The sequence below is a fragment of the Neopsephotus bourkii genome, unplaced genomic scaffold (genome assembly GCF_033783945.1).
Source record: "Neopsephotus bourkii isolate Nb327-2 ecotype Australia unplaced genomic scaffold, CSIRO-AGI_Nbou_v1 NB_1027, whole genome shotgun sequence".
In the NCBI taxonomy this organism is placed as follows: domain Eukaryota; kingdom Metazoa; phylum Chordata; class Aves; order Psittaciformes; family Psittacidae; genus Neopsephotus; species Neopsephotus bourkii.
In genome coordinates this window covers 1,483,978-1,503,534 of record NW_026901516.1, presented here as the reverse complement: position 1 = coordinate 1,503,534, position 19,557 = coordinate 1,483,978, and the positions used below count along the sequence as shown (strand labels likewise).

Here is a 19,557-nt window from a genome sequence, read left to right as displayed (position 1 = left end):
TTGTATCTCAGCCTGGGGACAGGATGGTAGGGGGAAGCAACAAACCTGCTGTGGGATGTTGGATGGTCCAGATACTATTCTCCTGAATTTGGGAATTCATGCATAGACTGCGGCTCTTCAAGGCAGACTAATTCAACCTTACTTAAGGGGGTTAAGACTGATGGAGATTCACCTACTGCCCTTGCTGCTGTTGCCAGCTACTAGCAACTGAGCAGAAGTATGTTTCTCCATGTTAAGCTAGACCTAGACAGTTAGCTCACCCACGCTTCTTGATCAGCTGCAATGCTGAGACTTGGGAATTAACTCTGTTTTCTCTCTCTCAGGCCCATCAGCAAATAAAGCTAAAACTCGTGCTGCACAAGAGAGGAACAGAGGTACAGAACGGGAGCGACTCCTCTACTTCTAGTTTTTAACCTGTGTTCAGTGGACTACATGAACTGTGGCTTAGGCCCAGCTCTTCTTAAGAACTGAAGCGCAGCAATGTTCTATGACTATCACACTTTAACCACCACTGACTTGACTCCTGCACAGATTCAACTAATAGATCAGCTGCAGCTTTGGACATAGCTTTAAACTCAGGAAATGCTCCGTGTGGCTCATGTAACAGTATTACTAAAACTAGATGTGTTAAGATTACTAAAACACTTCTGTTGTCAAGAGGTTACATCTTTTTCCTCTAGAAACCTGAACCAGCTGTCTTGAGATTTGAATAGCTTATTTTGTCAATGAAATGGAGGTGATGTGTAGGAGAACGGACTGCTAAACCACTGACACTGATTTTTTAAATGCAGGTCAATGCAATTTTTGTCTCTATTTTTAGGGGGAAGCCATCACAAGTTGTAATATTTTTAGTACTATTTGCCAAAATGTCTTGTATATACTTTATTATAAAATAGCAATTTTGTAGTTCAAAAATCTACTTAAATGCAATAAATTAAGTTTATACATTTCAGTGGAAGAGCCTTTCAGAGTGTTGTGGGCTTCATGAGAGCTTGTTCTCCAAAAACTTGTTTGAAGAAGGTGACATGCTCTTCACAGTGCTCACCTAAGGAGGGGAGGGGAGACAGACATTAACTTTAAAACTTAGAAACAAGACTGTAGTTTTACTTACCTCAGGTCATAAGTACTAATTTTTATTTTTAATGCCTTTAAGTAAAGGAGTTTAATAATTTTAAAGCAGTAGAATACTGAGCCATCTCCTGTTCTGTGACAAGGATTCTTATGGTAAAGCAGTTTGATCTAATTCCAGTATTTCACCAGCAGATTCATATCCACAAGTTCTTTACTGCCAAGATACAAGATATTGGAGTGGGATTCTGCACCTACAGGCTCTCTGGTGATACTGTGTTGCTGGTGCAAGCCAGTGTAACGTGGTTTTTGAAGTAAGAGGAACTGTAGTACAAAATGAGCCTTGAATTTTTGTCATCTGTAGAAACAAACAACTGAACTCTTAAGATTTCTTGACCCAGTTTCTGGCTTCAGGAGAAGGCGCTAATCAGAGATAATTACTCAGCTAAGCTTAGAAGTGCAAGCAACTGCAGGCCAAACAGGTTAGCTTAATCTGCAAATTCCTGTTTGGCTCTGTCTCTTTACTCCTGGATGCAGTATAGAATAGGATATGACAAGTTAACTTTGGAAGTATGCTTGAAGGCAAGTCTACAGGCTAAAATGCACCACGAATTTTATCTTGTAATTCAGACTTGACTGGAAGCGAAACTAGTCTTAGTTCTACTTGCACAATTGAGTATCTGATTGCTTACTGCTTACCTGGTGTAAAACTGGGGTTTCCTCGTAACCGCTGATTTCTTTGTTCAAAGAATCGGAATATAGTATAGAAAAGCATGTCATCTTCTGCTTGTTTTGCTGCATCAAGGAATTTGCGGGCTGAAATGCTGTCATGTCCTCCAATGCCCCTGATGAATCTCAAGGCAGCCAAAACTTGGTGTTTGGACAACAGAACTTCCACTATTTCATCATTTGCTGTGGAAAGTCTCTGTGAAGTCAATCATAGCTGTAAGACTATGCTTCTAACATGTGACTGAGATGCTAGCTAGTCACTTCAAGCTTGGTCAGGTAAGTTGTTTGATAAGTTAACCCACATGTGGCATGGAGTTACTATAGTCTGAAATGCTTACTTTTAACATGTCCAGAGACAGCTGGTGTGCAGGAGGGTAAATGCTTTCCAGGGACAGTAACAGACAAGCCTAGGCCAAAAGCAGAAATAACCTTAAGATTCTGATGACTGCCCGCTCTATCACTAGCTTATTGAAATAACCTGTCTTACATACCAAAGGCTTTGAGTCACTGAGCACATGGTACTGCAGAAACTGATGGAGCATGTAGAACAAGTTGTGTTGAACAAGGGTTTTGATGACCAGCTCGTACAAGTAGTGCTATAAGTGCAGGAAGACCATCGTCAAAGGTATGTCTCAATACCAGTTTTTACTGTCTAGAAGGTAGCATTGTATTGGACTTGGACATATGACCAGGATTGGTCAGAAACTCCACGTCATTTCATGAAGTAAGGCGATACACATGGCATGTTTAAGTACCTTACCTGAACTGCAATCTGGAACTGGTTAAGAGAGCGAATGTATTCCATCAGGACTGCTATAGTGAACTTATGAGGTTCTTCCTGAACAAGAAAAAAAGTGTTAGGTGGAACTTGCATAGCTTCCCCTTTTAATGACGCCCCATAAGGATGGGCATCAAAATACCTAATCCTGACAATAAAGCCTTCTATAGGCTAACACTTAACTTACCTTCTTCTCTGTAAATACAGATAAAACGTGTGTGTACATGTCAGATTGGTCAATAACTGCTTGAGTGCGAACTGGACGTTTCAGGAGTGGATTACTTCTACTCAGACCTGCCTCTACCACCTGCAAGAAGAAAGCCCTTTTAAAAGAAGACTGCAGTGTTGCACAGTTTTAGTTAGTCTTATCTGTACAGAGATCATTCTCCACTGGGAACATAACTATAAACATGTTCTGTTACTACGCAAGTTCACATCTGTGGTCACATTATACAGAATGTATTCTGTTCAGTATGGGCTTCTGTATTCAACTTACAACTGCTTTTAAAAGTAATGTAAATGTAGCTGCTATAGTTTGCCTCAAAGCAAAGAGATGAATCAAGCTTACTGTGACACATGCCCTGGGCTTTTAAAAGGATTTTCAGTATGTGGCTGTACTATGTGAGTTAGTGCTTGAACTTGATGTTTTAACATAAGCATCAGGGCTGCACCTGTTGGACAGTGGTATAGTGTGCCATGAAATCACTAGTTTGGGAACTACTTCAGAAGTTACATATTCCAAGCTGCTTTTTAAGCTTCTACCCTCTTTTGCTTTCAAACACCAGTGTGTGTTACTTGTCATGCTGGAGATCAGCTGTGCATCACCTGCCACAAGGGAGTGGTAGGGGAGGGTAGTGCACCTTGCATGGTAGACCACCTGTAAGCCTGGGGCAGCCAGGACCTTAGGGTAGACCTGAATTTCCTAAGTTGAAAAGAGCATGCCTTTACCATGATGCAACCTGAAATGCAAATAGCATTGTCCTATCTTTGTAAGCTGCTGTAGCTAACATGGTTTACCATAGTATAGCTTTGCTCAGCTTCCAAGTACTTCTTATATTCATGATTCAGTTTGTCAAAAACAGTTGCAATCACAGACAGTGATCCCCTTTCTGGCTCACTGAGCACTGGAAAGATAAGAAGAAAAAAAGAACTATGAGGAGAAATAACCAGGGGCTTTAATGTTGCCATTTTCAAGAGGTGATCTCTGCTCTAAGCTTAATTCTAAACTTAAAAAGCACTTTCAGGCATGTTAGGTTTTAACTAACTGGGGAGTGGGTTGAATTCTTCCATGCTGCTAATTTAAATTAAGTATAGGCAAATGCCATCTTCCAGGACCAAGCTAGCTTCAGAGGTGATCTTGTATCTAAGAACAACCCAGCTAACTTGTGTCATTATTTATGAACAAGCAGAAGTATAAATTCAAGATACAGACAAAGCACTTGAACTTACTTTGAGAACACACAGATAGGATAACCATTTTGCATTCTTTCCTTTGGAGAAGGAAATCCATTAGCTTTCCTTTATCTAGCAAGAGGTTAACTACAGGTTCAAGTTTCACTTGAAGACTCCAGAGGTAACCTTGATTTGAAGGAATAAAATGAAAAGTTAATTGCCTTGTATACTATAGCCCAGATATCCAACTTTTCAGTCTTTAAATGAGAACACATCTGGATTGTAACTTATTTACCTTTCCAAGTCTGTTTTATAGCAGCATTACCCCTGAGAAGTTGTAAAAATGTGGTTATCTCAGTTATTACTACTGAGAGTACTCATCTCACTAGGTACATCTGCTTAGTTGTTCTGTTTTAAGCTGCTTTGTGCACTGAAGGTATAGACCAGCCACCCTTTGACACAGAGTACAGCAGAGTGAGACAGCTCACTGCTTACCTTCACTTGCACTGATGATAATATCAGGTTGAAAGACAATCCAAGAAGAAGAATCTGGATGTTAAAGTTCTAACATCAATAGTTAACATTTGATTCTACACTGTTGCTACTATTCACATTACTGTAGTGACGCAGATCCCATTAATGTACTTCCATTTACTGTCATCTTATCTTGGAAGTCTTGAACCCTACTGGAATTATATCTACAATTTCATAGTGTACCTATCAGTAATTTAATGCCTGTATCTCAAATGAGCAAGTATAGTAGTATACTAGATTTCCATAATTATAGTTCTGTGAAAGCATTAGTCTCTTACAAAGCATACTTTGTCTTGAAGTATAATCAGCTAAAGCTGGACTTAATGGGTCAATCGTACATAGAATAAGGCTTCAGGAAGTTGTAGAGTAGTTAAAGGATACAGAGTTTACATGGAACAGGAGACTGACTAGTCACAGAGGCTGGACCTGCAGTAAAAAATAACATCAGGTGAAGAACAGTAGTTCTCTGACAGCTCTCCTATGCTAACAAAATACAAACTATAATCTTACACTGAAAAGTACACATAGATTATAACACATCTAACAGTCCTACACCACACAGACAAAAAAAGATAATCCCATTCATGTTAGCCAGATCATCTATGAAGTCTGATACTGAGAAGAAACAAATTCTTCAAAACAGACAAGTGACACCATGCATGCACGAGTATCTATCACTGGTACTGTAACTCCACATACATAGATGCCATCTGCTGTATTTATGTAAGAACTGTAAAAAGGAAGACTGGTCTCATCCTAATCTTTGTTTAATACAAACCTCCCCCTGCAGATTTGTCAGTCATACTTGCGGTAAGTGACTTAAACTCAGATGTTTAAAGTGCAGTCCATCCTCTAGAAGCTCTTTAAAATCATCTTTCTCTTACATAAAGAGAACTATCCTGATTTGCCCTGTGCTAGTGGAACTATGCTCAGACTATTTCAAGCTACTTCCAGCGTGACGGTAATTACCTGCTACACTTCTAGGACAGGAGAACAGAAAGGTAATCAAAGAAGAATCTAAGTGTTGAAGTCTTAACGGTGACTACTTTTCTGTAGTAGGCATAAGCTTGGAACACAGGTTTATGCTCAATTCCTTCTTCTTTCCTCTCTCACCCTCTCCTAAATATGCACCATAGAAATATTAGTAACCAGCATCCTAAAAGCTGAAGCACTGGTGTGCCAGCTGTTACATTAAGATAATCTTGATAACAGTGTTAGACACTTATTATATAGCAATATGAGTAATACCTGCTACAGGTATTTGATAGGGTTGTATTGATCGAGGCGGAAGTACAAATTGATGGATAGTAGTAGACCCATCAAATTCTCCTTTTAGCTTGATGTCAAATATAACTGAAGTCTGCAATTGAGAAGAAAAAATTAGTATTCACAAGTGGGAATTACTCCCCATTTAGGTGCATTCAGGCTGATTTTTCATATTTTCATCTCGTGCTCTCCATTAGAGAATAGTTTAGGTTGGAAGAGATTTGCTGGGGCAGGGACACATTCCATTAGACCATATTGCTCAAAGCAACACTTCTGGGGATGGGGCATCCACAACTTCCCTAGAGAACCTGTTCCACAGTGTTACCGCCCTCACTGTAAAAAATTTTTTGCTTGTATCCAGTCTAAATCTACCCTTCAGTTTGAAATCATTCCCCCTTAAACTGTCGCTACAGGCCCTAGTATATGTCCTTCTGACTCTTGTACATCCCCTTGCAAGAGATTCCTTTTGAATTCTCTGCTTAGTTATAGATACTAGAAACTGAGGAAAATTCTGCATCTTCCTAGGATATCCCCATTCATTTACCATTCAGTCTTGTTCAACTCAGGTCACTAACACTTCCACCCAGTATGTAGCACATTCTTATCCTTGCACAGTGAAAATTAGCTTTACTGTCAGTGCTAATGAAACATGATTTCCACTACTACCATCTACCTTATTTGTATATGTAGGGTAAAATATAAACCTACCCTGGTTTTGTTTTCTATGTTTATATATCATGGTTCAACCAAAATGCTGAAGAAAAAGCACTCTAGGTTAAATGTGTAGAATTAACGTGAATTACAGCTGAAGCATCACCTAACCATCCTAATGAGGTAAGATGTATTATCTTCTCTTGGGCAGCTTCAGGAACAGGGACAAGAAGCCACAGCCCTTCCACAAGTTAAGAGCAAAATACCTCCCTAGCTTCACCACTGATCAAGCCTTGCTCCTGAGACTACAGACAAACAAGTTCTACCCACACTACCATATGCATAAGATCACTTGAGTCCATGTAAGTTTTTGCAGAGCTGGGCCTTGAAACTCAAGCAGCATATGTTTGTGTCATGTAACATTCAAATGTTTGCAATGTGAAAGTTCCCAGGTTTCATAATTTAGTACCCAATTTAACTCTACTTCTTCATATGCTGCCTTAAAAGCCTACACAGTACAGCATGAGAGTATCATAGGAGACTAACAGGAATTAAAAAGAAAGTATAAACCCCAGGAATTAACAACAGCCCTGACTAAATGTTAGCCCAGCAAGCTAAAAGGATAACTCTGAATCTCTTCTACCCTTATGGGTTTGTTCCTGCAAAAACTCTGGCTTTTTGCAAAGCTAAGCACATGCAGACCATTTCTAGGGCTAACAGGCACTGTTATTAAAGTCTGCCTGTGACTTTCAAAAGTTAAGGCACAACATGGCAACCCCATGGCAGCAGGTTGGAAGTTGATGATCTTAAGCTCTTTTCCAACTCTTAACTATTCTATGATTCTACAATCATAAAAAAAATAAATCAGACCTCAGTATCCTGATGATGGACTACCACCAAATTATCCACAACATTCAGTGCAAACTTCCCAGTTCTGTTCAGCTTTAAAATGTGTGTCTTCTTACAGGAGCCCTCTCTATGGAAACAAACAGGTTATGAGAGCTGGTCAGTAACGCTGTTTAAACTGGAAAACAGTATGTCTCTTACATGTGAATCACCATGAGTGTTCTTCATTCTGTTCTTACCTGGGTAAGTGATAGAGGACCACTTCTGCTCCTGAACTATTGGAAGTCCTTGAGTGATGCCTCAAATAAAGAACATAAAGCTGTCCGTATCTAACAAAACAATGGGATTACAGCATTATTTTCAAGTAAGAGCTCTAACCAGTCTACTACAGCCATACTTATCCTAAAAGATGAGAGATTACCCAAGTCAAGTAATTATTAATCAGGACTAAACCAGCACTTGATAAGTCACATGGCACAGCCTAGACTCATGCAAGTTGGGCATCTGTGACCAACTCTATCAACACACCAGTTAAAGAAATGAACATTTTCAAAGTTTCTGTACAAATCAAGAACATTTAATGTAAACCAGCTCTACGATACTGTTTAGAGGCTTTGTTCTTGGCAGTAACTGAAGCACTTTAATGCAGTAGTACTGCTAGAACAAGAAACAAATACAACCAAGTTAATATTCTTATCTTCTCTCAGCATCCCCTGAACTGTAACACTTTTCCAAGGAAGGCTTAATTAGTTAGATACATACATTGTAGCCATAGCAATATCTCTTTCAGAAAGGCTGAGCTTGGATGACTTGGGTGCTGCAGGTAACTCTATTTCAAATTTTGATAGCTTTGACATTGTTCCGCTCTGTTAAGCAGGAAAAAATAAATAATTATTAAGACATAAACCAGAGGTCTCAAGCAACCGTTAATCAAATGCTGTATCAACAGCACTCCCAGGAGGCCAAGAGTGGCAGTAGCCAAAAAGAAGAAAGGCATTGACACGAAGTGCATGATTCAACACGTGCTTCTACTGTTACAATTTTAGCAGCTTTATCATCTTGATTTTATAACACCAGCTTCAGCTAGTAAGTCAAGACAAATGTCTATACAAATCCCATTTACAATTGACCTAGGCATCTCAAATAGCAGCTCTCTTCCCTCCTTTCTCTCTTCCAGCAAAGTATATCCTCCAAGTCATGAATAACTGCTTACTGGAAAGGAGAAATATCAGTACCTCCTATCAGTCACAGTTTCCTTTAGTTCCTGCTAAATGCACAATCTGCCTTAGAGCCTATCCCTGCTCCTGCATAATGTTTCCCCTCTCCTCTTCACCTTTACTATGGAATTTGTATTTAAACAAGTTTTTAGGGTTTTCAAAGCTTCAACTGAAATTCACTTCCCATTCTCATTCATTCATTCTTGAGTGTGAAGTGTGAATGCTACAGCAATATCTCTTTTGCTAGAGCTCTATTTTCAAAGATTATTTCAGAACATTTCAAAGATTATTTCTCAAGAGACCTTTAAAGATTACCTTCTGAACGCAAAGTAATAACTATTTAGCTTCAAGCTGCAACTCAACACAAAATGTCAACGAGGGGAAAAGCATGACCTAAGCCCTTAAAAAGAAAACTGTGAGAGGCTAGCAAGTTCCACCAGCCACCTACGAGAATGTCATTTCAGGATGCAGTGCACATGATCAACACAAACCAGGAAACCATTTGAATAAACTGCTTTTTAATCTCTTTCCTTAGACTACCACAGAAATCTTACTAATCCTTTGACAGAAGCAAGACAAATGCTGTAATTCTTCACCTTATAATTACAGTGTGATTAACTTAAAACAGATTCTAATTTTCACTAAACACCTTTTCAAGACAGTAATAAAAATATTTTCCTAGCAAGCTTGGGACAATAATTGTTTCTTATTGTGCTACTTTTTGTCTTTTTCAAAATCATTCCCTCACATTTGGAAGGTTGTAATTACAGTCACAAGTGAAAGGCCCTTATTTGTCATTACCGTACTACAGAATGCCAAAGCTCATATCAAAAGTAAATAATCTCTTGAAATGTATTCAAGGTGTCAAATATTGTGTATTTTTTTTCCTCCATTTTTAAGGTCCAACAGTAGCTGGACAGACCTCTTTCCAAAGACAACATAAGAAAGAGCAAATTACTTAATTCTAAGCCATCACCTTGGCACTATCTCATAGATATTTGCTTTGTGTTTTGCTCATAATCCTACAAGAATATGAACACATGCACCTCTTGTAAGAAGCACAGGAATAAGAACATAATATTTGAGTGAAGAAGCAGGCTAAAAAAAGCAGCACACAAAAGGAAAAGTTTGGAATACATCCCTTTACCTTGAAATAGAATGGCTGCAGGACATTGCCAAGGACAGTGGTTGAAAGAAGAATAACAGAGCTCTCTGGACAATACATGTACCAGTTGACATTAATACTCTGATTCTTCAGAAGTTTTAAACTTCGTTTCTCTGGTAATACCTGAAAAACCAGGATATTAGCATTGTATTACTGTCAGTATTCCAACAACGTAAGTGATACTACAGAATTGCTAGGAATGTTAAGTGAGAAACTTACGTGTAAACGCATTTACGGTGCTAGAATTAAATCACAAACCTGACAATCACAGCTTAGGCCCCCATTTACTGTAGCTAAGGAAATGCACATCAAATCCTCCTCAGATCCTAACAAGCTGAAAGGTGCTGTGTTTTCCCCTTATCCAGGTCTGGATATAAGTTCTGTCCATAATGGAGAAAACACCTAGACACAACTAGTGAAGTTTTAATAAAATGTTATTACAGTATTCTTGCTACCTGCACTCCTCCACTTCCTTAACCTTTTATTTTAAGAACTAAGACAGTATATAAATTAATGTTTTTCATTTTAAGGTCTTAAATAACTTTTCCTTTAAAACACACTTACTTGAGTCAGCCCTTTTATTTGCAGGGTTGACATTCATTATCTCTTAGGTGTCAAACATATTTTCCCCCTCAATCAGCAGTAAATGCTGCTGCTTTTTCTGTTACTTTCTTTACTGTTAGTAATTATGCAAGACACCACGTCTTAGCTCCAGGACTGGAACTATTGGGAAGTGCCCAACTTCGGAGGACATTCATAACATTCCTCATCATGAATGTCAGAAAGGGCTATTTATTCATTAGATTTCTTCAAAAACGTATGCAAAGGTTAATACACATAATACAGAGGAACTCAGACAATGAGATCAACGTAGGAGAAAACTGCTCCTTTGCAGGTGGGCATCGGTATCTAGTCAATTATTTGTTCTTTGCTACATTTTAATCATGTACATGTCCTCCCTAATGCTGACTTGTTTTGCATGAAGTGGTATTTTACATTAGATTTAAATATACATACCCATATACATGAATACTACATGCAAACCAAGAGCAACTAGGTACTCCTTTATGCACAGTCTTTGTTAGCTCTGCTAAATAACCTGTTGATAATAAATTCCCTCTGCCTCAAAAATGTATTCCTCGCAAAGCAAAATAATCACAGTCTGCAAACAAAATGGCAGAATTTTATTGTTTTAGTAGTTTGCTTTCTCAATGAGAGCAAGAAGAAAGGAATTTAAAGAAACCATCACAAATTTACATTTTCAGTTCTGTAGATACGTCCTGCAGGAGTTATTTGTATTACCTGGTAGAATTCAATTCCTTGATCTGTGATGAAGACAATTTCTGTTGAGCTTGTCCAGCAAAATCCTAGAATATTGGCGTTCTTTGTCTTTTAACAAACAAGCAAACAGACACTCTTTTACTTGGAATAATTAACTATTCAAATAAGTTAATATTACTAAATGAAGAACACATGACCAAAAGCAATTTAGTTACCAAATCACTGGAGTTAATACTTTTGGTTAACTGGAGACCCTGCATCATGCATGTACTTATGTACTCATGTACTCATCATCATCATGTACTTGTGTAAAAACTTCCAAAACAATGATTGAACACAACTGCTCTACGACCTGAATTTTTGGCAGCATGCGAGATTTACAAGTTTATTACACAGTCAAATTTTCTTTTCGCCCTAAATACAACCAAGTTCTGATGGTTCAAACCATACTGCAAATTCAACCAATTCCTGCCATGAAAAGCAGGTTCCTTATGTTAACAGAAATTAAGAGCTAAGTGGAAGTATTTGCCCTGACTTCACTCAGAACACTACCATAAATGCTTTGCTAGAATGATTTACTCAAACGTGTAATTCTAATAATGAATCAGACTGCTTCAGCTTTGAAGTCTACAGGAATAAAGGGATCTGTGCAAATCAGATGTTTAAAAATTCACTTTAGAATACCCCAAAACGTAACTTATCTTAGTTAAAAATTGAAAAGTACCAAGCAATGTTTCTGGTAAAATAATAATTAAAAAAATAAAAAATAAAAAGGGTTGTTTAAAAATACCAAACAGCACACAAACTGGTAATAGCTTACTAACACTGATCGGTGAAACGAGGGTAAAGCAGCCACATTAACATATCTGGCATTAGTATAATTACTGCCTGCTGTTTCTCTATCATCAGCACTTTGTCTCTTCTCTTTCCCAAACTCTGACATTTGTTGCCTCAGCATTTGTTGTCATAGCATTTCCAGTCCCTTCTAGGAAAGAATTACAGTGACTGGACGAGGAAGGTTTTTCCGGTATTGTTAATACCTGTTTGTTTAATTCAGATAGGCAGTAGTGGCTACATATTTATTTAATGTTAGTATTTGGGAGGTATCTCAATCAGTTCTCTTGTAGAGTAGAGGCCACCAATACAGTAGAGATTCATCTAGGCATATAAGCTTGGCACCTTTAACTTACCTTACATTCCTGTGTATACTCTAGCTGAGGGCTATCTGGAATAAAATTCAAAAAATCCTGCAAAAACACCCATAAAGTGTATTAGCAATTCCAAAGCACAGAGAAGATACATACATAGGTACAAGAGAATAGTTATTCGTTTTTCAAATTCTTTTGGACATACTGAAGATAAACATGACTTACTATATTCCACTTCACCCCTGATATGGAAGTCGTTATAGAAGTTGGCTCCCCCCACGCGTTTTATTAAATGAGAACACTAGCAAGACAACAATGTTGCCTATTCAGCCTCTGAGGATGATAGAGGAATTTTCACTGCAGCTGTTGTTAGCCATGAGACCTCTTGAACATTTGTCTGAGCTTCTACTTGGGTACTGCAAGTAGACTTTCAGCTCCAATTCCCTATCTGTACAGTGCGGGTTTCTTACCACACTCTTCAAAGTTCTCTGCACAGCCAGTATCTTGTTCCCCAAGGAAAACTTGATGCACTTCACTTCTCCTTTGTCTTCCATCCTACAGAGAAAGAAATTATGGAAATACTGTCTAAAATAGCTTCTTACAGATCTCTGTAATATACCCTCAAAAAGAGACAGGAAAAAAAGTGCAATGTAAATGCTTTTGAATACAACTTATAAGCACTGCCTAAGAAGTACAGGATTCAAAATTCAGACTGAAAGATAACAGCAGTCCACTCTTCAGAAGTCCTGAATTAGCACCTGAAGTTACCACAGATGTTCAGCTCTGTTGGCCTACAATGCAGAGCTAGACAACTGTTGGGACCATTCAAACCTGAGTTCTCAGTTCTGTTCCAGTAAGTCTGGAGTCTTGTGACACTCACCAACACCCTGCAGCCAAGCTCCTTTACTTCCAGAGCTACCACTAATTGATGCAAGCCTATCTGCCTCCCCATTAGGACACATCCTCTAGAAGAATTTCTGATGTTAGAGGGAGAGTGAAGCTGTTTTCATACCATTTAAAAAAAAAAAAAATATTCTTACCAAACAAGCATCAGTACAATTGGCATGAATCATAGAATCATAGAATAGTTAGGGTTGGAAAGGACCTTAAGATCATCAAGTTCCAACCCCCCTGCCATGGGCAGGGACACCTCACTCTAAACCATATTACCCAAGGCCTCATCCAACCTGGCCTTGAACACTGCCAGGGATGGAGCATTCACAACCTCCCTGGGCAACCCATTCCAGTGCCTCACCACCCTAACAGGAAAGAATTTCCTCCTTATATCCAATCTAAACTTCCCCTATTTAAGTTTTAACCCATTACCCCTTGTCCTATCACTACAGTCCCTAATGAAGAGTCCCTCTCCAGCATCCCTATAGGCCCCTTTCAGATACTGGAAGGCTGCTATGAGGTCTCCATGCAGTCTTCTCCAGGCTGAACAGTCCCAACTTTCTCAGCCTATCTTCATAGGGGAGGTGCTCCAGTCCCCTGATCATCCTCATGGCCCTCCCCGGACTTGTTCCAACAGTTCTATGTCCTTTTGATGTTGAGGACACCAGAACTGCACACAATACTCCAAGTGAGGTCTCACGAGAGCAGAATAAAGGGGCAGGATCACCTCCTTCGACCTGCTGGTCATGCTCCTTTTGATGCAGCCCAGGATACAGTTGGCTTTCTGGGTTGCAAGCACACACTGAAGCTGACTCATGTCAGGAGAAAGGGTCAGGGAAAGAACATTTGTGTGAACATGTGATTTCTCCATAGAATCATAGAATCATAGAATAGTTAGGGTTGGAAAGGACCTCAAGATCATCAAGCTCCAACCCCCCTGCCATGGTCAGGGACACCTTGCTCTAAACCATATCACCCAAGGCCTCGTCCAACCTGGCCTTGCACACTGCCAGGGATGGAGCATTCACAACCTCCCTAGACAACCTATTCCAGTGCCTCACTACCCTAACAGGAAAGAATTTCCTCCTTATATCCAATCTAAACTTCCCCTGTTTAAGTTTTACCCCATTACCCCTTGTCCTACCACTACAGTCGCTAATGAAGTGTCCATCCCCAGCATCCCTATAAAGTAGTTCTATTTCCAGTATGTGTTATGAAGTCCAGAGAGCTAGTGATGCAGGAAAACTGGAACCTCCTGAAGTTCACTGAGTATTTTCAGCTGTCAGGATTTGTGACAAGGGTAGTCAAATAAAAAAGTCAAACAAAACAGCAACTCTCAGGACAGTCCCCATGTAATTCCTGACAGATAGCAGTAAACACACCTTGTCTACAAACTGCTTCATCTGCATTTGAACTGAAGTAACTTCCAAGTAAAAGAATAATTCCTTACATCTGGACAGAGATCAAAGAGCTATCACTCTTAAAGGCATATATAAAACAGTCTTCTAAAGGCAAAAGTTCCACTGAAAGCACTGTTGGTCAGATTCTGCAAAATAAAATGCTTCCACAGGAAACAGAAAAAAAGCCAATTTAGGTTAAACAAGAAAAAGGATGGAAGAAACCTACATGTTGGAAACACTGTGCTTGAATCACAGGCATGAAATTGGGAAATCACAGTTCAAGTTTATTTCATTTTGTTTAATTTGCATCTTTGGATAAGTCACTGCTGTTGTAGGAATCCCCACACTCTCTCACATATATAGCATGTCTTATTAAAACACTGCTGTTTAAAAAAGGAAGTCACAACCTAATAACCTACAGTCTTCCACCCCACCCCATAACGAAGACTATAAATTTCATGAAGGCAGAGCATGCCATCTTAACTGCAAGATTCGGTTAAAGAACAAAAATCAAAAGATGACCATGACTAACTTACAAGTTTTATGCCTGAATTACAGTAGATCAGGCCTATAAGTACCACACAATTTTAAGATTGCAGAATTCCATCCCAAGGCAGCAAAGATGAAGGTGTCCTACCTGAAAGAAATAGGGTTTCTATCCTCCAAACCTTTAACAACAACTCCTGTAGCTCCACCGGATCGAACCGCAAAAACCTATGAAAAAGTTGCAAACATATTTGTAGCTTATTCCATGCTTATTAACATGCTGTCTTTTCTATAAGCCATACTTTGATTCTTTTTTTTACTAGACACCATTTCTGCTCTTACACAAATCCGTCAGTTCACACTGAGATTCAGTAAATAATAATTCCTTTCTCTGGAGCTCCAAGTTTACTTAGAGTTGATGGGTTTCTAATGGTACTGTAACAGTCTTGTAGGCATATTCTGAACCACTGGGCATGTGAACACAGTACAAGTCTGTATAAGCTTTTCTCTCACTTTTTTAATATATTAATATTTTCCTAAGTTGGGTACTAGCAAAAGTATCTGACATGAGGACACTTTAAAACAAAAAGTAAATCAGCTTGGGGATTGGGAAGAGAGGCAACTCAATGACCCAGAAGCTTGATCTTGTCTGAACATGTTATTAGACAGTTAGTTTAATGGTAATCTGCGGTTTGGCATGCACCTAAGAAGTTTCGGCCGACTTGCACTAACAAAGAATTCCTTTAGCACAACTGCACATACGCATGTATAAAACCTGTTACAGCTATACTGCTTATTAAGCCAGAATAAGATAACATTAAAACAAAATTAAAAATCCATGCTGTTACAAAGTTTATCTTAGAAAGTCAGGGAGTGCCTTATTTAGGCTTACTGTATGTGCAGAATCACCAGACACACCGATCAGGTCTCAAAATAACAGATATATATATACATATACACACAGACATACTATGATCAGTTATTGGAACAGGCTTCCCAGGAAATGTGGTGGAATCACTTTCCCTGGAAGTGCTGAAAAACCATGCAGATGAGGCCCTTACTGACATGGTTCAGCAGTGGTCTTGGCAATCCTGACATAATGGTTGTTGGACTTGATGGTCCTGAAAGTCTTTTCCAACCTAGTTGATTCTATGTTTCTATATTATTTTGTAATATTAGCCACTCTACTGGTCCAGTATGCTCATGTGACAAGACTAAACTGTAAACAAGTTTACGGCCTTACTAGAACTGCAAATACTTAGTGACTTTTAGTATCGCTATAGATAGAAAATGAAGGCAATGCTCCTAATCTTTGTGAGATGAGAAGACAGCAATGACAGATCTCTTCGAGGGTCATTCATGTGGGAAACTGGCACTGAAATGCTGGTTACAAGTGATTCAAAGACACTGGAAATCAAGCAATTTTAGAGTAGCAAAAAAAACATGGAGAATTGAGATTACAGTTTCTTTCAAGTGTGCTCTTAACAACCAGTTTCTGTATAGTTACTCACACCTGCACTGAGATATAGTGTCTCCTGACAGACACATGTAAGAAATCTTATTTCAATACAGCCTCAAAACATAAGCAAAGCACTATGGTTTATAAAGAGAAAAGATACCAATAATTCTGAACAGAGAGCAACAGCAAGAAATACATCCCAAAAATACTCTCCCATCTCCAAACACGCCACTGCCAGTGTCCATGCCGCACATGGCAGATCATAACATTTATACAGGGAAGAAAACCTGACCATGTCAATTCTGTGAATGATGAGATCACAAAATGGTTATGGGAATGAAGACTGTGGAATACATCTGCATCTATATAAGCCTCATGACAGACTATGGATCTTTTAGCTATAATGAGCTTAATACTCAGAAGCCCATAGGAATATTAAAGACAAATGCATTTAAAAGAACCAAAGCCAAGAAATTAAAAGCAAAGTGCCCATTCAGGTCTGAGCCACAAGTGAAGCTACAATTAGTTTTTGTAAGTATACAGAGAAATGAAGCCAACAGTGAAGCGACAAAGTTTGGCGGTAATGATGGGACATTCGAAATTGAAACAAAAAGTGCTGACTGAAAAATCCCAGAAGACCTTACAGCAGCAGAAGTAAAAGCAGCTGAAATTCAACCTAACATAGCTACTTTGAGGCACTTCGGAACAATACTGCCGTCTCTACTCAAGATGACAGGTCCTGAACCAGGCTCCCAGCAGGAAGACCTCACACCACAGCAGTCTCGCAAAATCATAGCTGGTTTGGGTTGGAAGGGACCTTAAAACTCATCTGTCAAGGGCAGGGACACCTTCCACTAGACCAGGGCGCTCAAAGCCCCGTCCAGCCTAGGCTTGAGCACTGCCAGGGATGGGGCACACACAGCTTCTCTGGGCAACCTGTGCCAGCGCCTCACCACCACCATTGTAAGGAACTTTCTCCTTATATCTAACCTAACCAGGCCCACGCTCAGCAGCCCAGGGAGGACAGGCATGGGGAGACCCAGGCATGAGAACCTCCACACGGCTCTGTCAGAGGGGCAGCAGCGCAGCAGCGGGAAAGGCTCAGGCAACAGGCCTGAAGCCGCGGCCCCGCCTGCAGAACCCCGCGAGGCATGGCGGGGGTGCTCGGGATCCGCCCGCCGGTCTGTCAGCGCGGGGGAGCGCGGCCTCCCGCCGCCGCCGCCGCCGCCGCCGCCACCGTCCCCACCTGCTTGTTGGCCTCATCGAAGAAGACGCAGTTGACGGGGTTGGCCTTCTCGAAGTGCACGGGCCGCGCGCACAGCGCCAGGTAGCAACCGCCCTCCGCGGCCCTCGCCCTCCCGTCTGCTCCTTCCCCTCCTCCTCCTCCCGCCGCCTCTTCCTCGCCCGGCGGCGGCGGCTCGCGGCTCATGGCGGCGGCGGCACGAGTCACTCAGCACCAGCGGCCCCCGGCGAGCGCTCCCGGCTCGGCCGCTTCCTGTTTACACTCCCCTCGCCCGTGACGCGAGGCCGCCCGCCTTAAAGGCGCCGCGCACTCAGGCACCGGCGGGCGGAGGGCCGGGCACTTCCCACACGGGCCTCGTGATACGCCACCCGCCCCGCCGGCCTCCTCGCGGCGCTGCTTCGGTGAGTCCGTGCTCCAGCACCAGGAACAGGCGCTATCGATACACATGAAACCGCTGTTAGACTGGCTAGCTGGAAATTATATCCTGAAGTAGCCCTTGTGTCAGGAACAATATTAATAGAATAGTGGGGATGTTGGTAAAATGTTTGAGCCCTGGAGAAGGCTCAGGGGAGACCTTACAGCAGCCCTCCGGTACCTAAAGAGGGCCTACAAGAAATATGGGACTCCTTCATCACAGACTGTAGCAATAGGTTTAAACTGAAAAAGGGAAGATTCAGATTAGATATTAGAAAAAAAGTTCTTCCCTGGCACAGAGACACTGGCACAGGTTGCCCAGAGAAGTTGTGGCTGCCCCCTCCCTGGCAGTGATCAAGGCCAGGTTGGATGGGGCTTGGAGCAACCTGGTGTAATAGAAAGCATCCCTGCCCGTGGCCTGGGAGATTGGGACTGGATGATCTTTAAGGTCCCTTCCCACCCAAACCATTCTGTGACTCTATGAAAACCTTGTTTAAGTCTGGGTTGTTTCTTGGCATTTGCATTTCTTGTATTTTAGCTGGAAAATAAACCAGCTAATGGGGTTTACCAGTTGATGCTCTGGCTAATGCCTTAGTTCAGTAGTTGCAAAACCTACAGTATAATTTAGAAATCAAGTGAGAACATAAGTTGTATTTGCTTATTAGTTTAGAAAGGGAAATAAACACTAAAGGGGAAAATGAAAAAAGCCTGAGATCATCATACCAATTTAGAAGTTTTCAGATTAGAGCCGAGTGACACCACTTAGTAAAGGAGAAACTGAAGTATCAGATACTAACATGGTATAATGTGAACAACCACTTGCTAACTTGCAACCCAGTTAGTCCAACTGGGACATCAGACGAGAAACTAACGTCACGATAAGGACTTACCACAAGTTATTCTGCAAGGCCTTTCTGCATCATTGGACGATTCTATGCTAATGAGAGAGGATGAGTATTTCTGCAGCATTTAAAGTACCTTAGAATGTATCAATCTTTACAAAATAATAGTAATCATAATAAAAAAAAATCTTTTGCATTTTAGCCCAAAGGTAGTTAATCCAAGGCCAAAATTTAAGGAATTCTACTGACTTTTAACCTTCTCCTACTTCCCAACAGGCCAGAAAGCACTTTCTGCAACTGCAATAGGAATATTAAGATTGAAATTGAGGTACACAGGGTGAAGGGGAGGGGGTGCCTCAGTTTGAACTGACACCTCAGAAAACACCTTCCCCTCACTTCTGTCCTCTCTCCTCACTTGATGCAAAAATCCTTAATGACGAGCATCTTTCCCAGACAAGCATGTTGTAAGGTACTAGCAACTGCTTTGTATTTTTTTTCCTCAAATAAATTAAACTTGTAATAAGCCTAGGATAGGACTACCCTTTTCACTTTAAAAGCCACCTCTGAAGGAGAAGAATGTATTATATTTGGCAGCAGCAGCGTTTAAGTTTCCCGGAAGGGCTTTGATAACTGTAGCATCTTCCTCTCAGTACCTATTCTGTTCTTTCCTTGATACTTTTACTTTGGACAATTGTTTCACTGAGCAATCTGGAATGGACTTAAGTCTCCAAAAGACCTAAGTTC

The 19,557-nt window shown here is 40.5% G+C and overlaps 2 protein-coding genes across 5 annotated transcripts in view; one reads left to right on the top strand and one right to left on the bottom strand.

The window, feature by feature from the left end:
* Positions 1-952, top strand: part of NPC1 (NPC intracellular cholesterol transporter 1) — a 28,259-nt gene extending 27,307 nt beyond the window's left edge. Inside the window, exon 25 of the mRNA XM_061360506.1 lies at positions 324-952. Coding sequence (XP_061216490.1) covers positions 324-406 — 83 coding nt within the window. The 3' untranslated portion in view covers positions 407-952. The remainder of the gene's footprint in view (positions 1-323) is intronic.
* On the bottom strand, positions 868-19,146 carry RMC1 (regulator of MON1-CCZ1). Of its 4 annotated transcripts, none has more exons than XM_061360510.1 (20): positions 19,063-19,146; positions 15,007-15,083; positions 12,546-12,630; positions 12,118-12,174; positions 10,949-11,035; positions 9,629-9,769; positions 8,027-8,130; positions 7,504-7,593; positions 7,289-7,394; positions 5,750-5,861; positions 4,883-4,927; positions 4,463-4,516; positions 4,025-4,153; positions 3,593-3,699; positions 2,763-2,882; positions 2,558-2,635; positions 2,289-2,393; positions 2,136-2,204; positions 1,768-1,993; positions 868-1,045 (listed from the first exon to the last, which is right to left on the bottom strand). In XM_061360510.1, the coding sequence occupies exons 3-20, from the start codon at positions 12,627-12,629 to the stop codon at positions 966-968; spliced, it is 1,794 nt and encodes a 597-aa protein (XP_061216494.1). In that variant the 5' UTR covers position 12,630; positions 15,007-15,083; positions 19,063-19,146; the 3' UTR covers positions 868-965. The 4 variants fall into 4 exon arrangements, with proteins under 4 accessions (XP_061216494.1, XP_061216491.1, XP_061216492.1 ...); XM_061360507.1 differs by lacking the exon at positions 19,063-19,146 and adding an exon at positions 17,561-17,850; XM_061360508.1 differs by lacking the exons at positions 2,136-2,204; positions 2,289-2,393; positions 2,558-2,635; positions 19,063-19,146 and adding an exon at positions 17,561-17,854.
* Between the last annotated feature and the right edge of the window lie 411 nt (positions 19,147-19,557).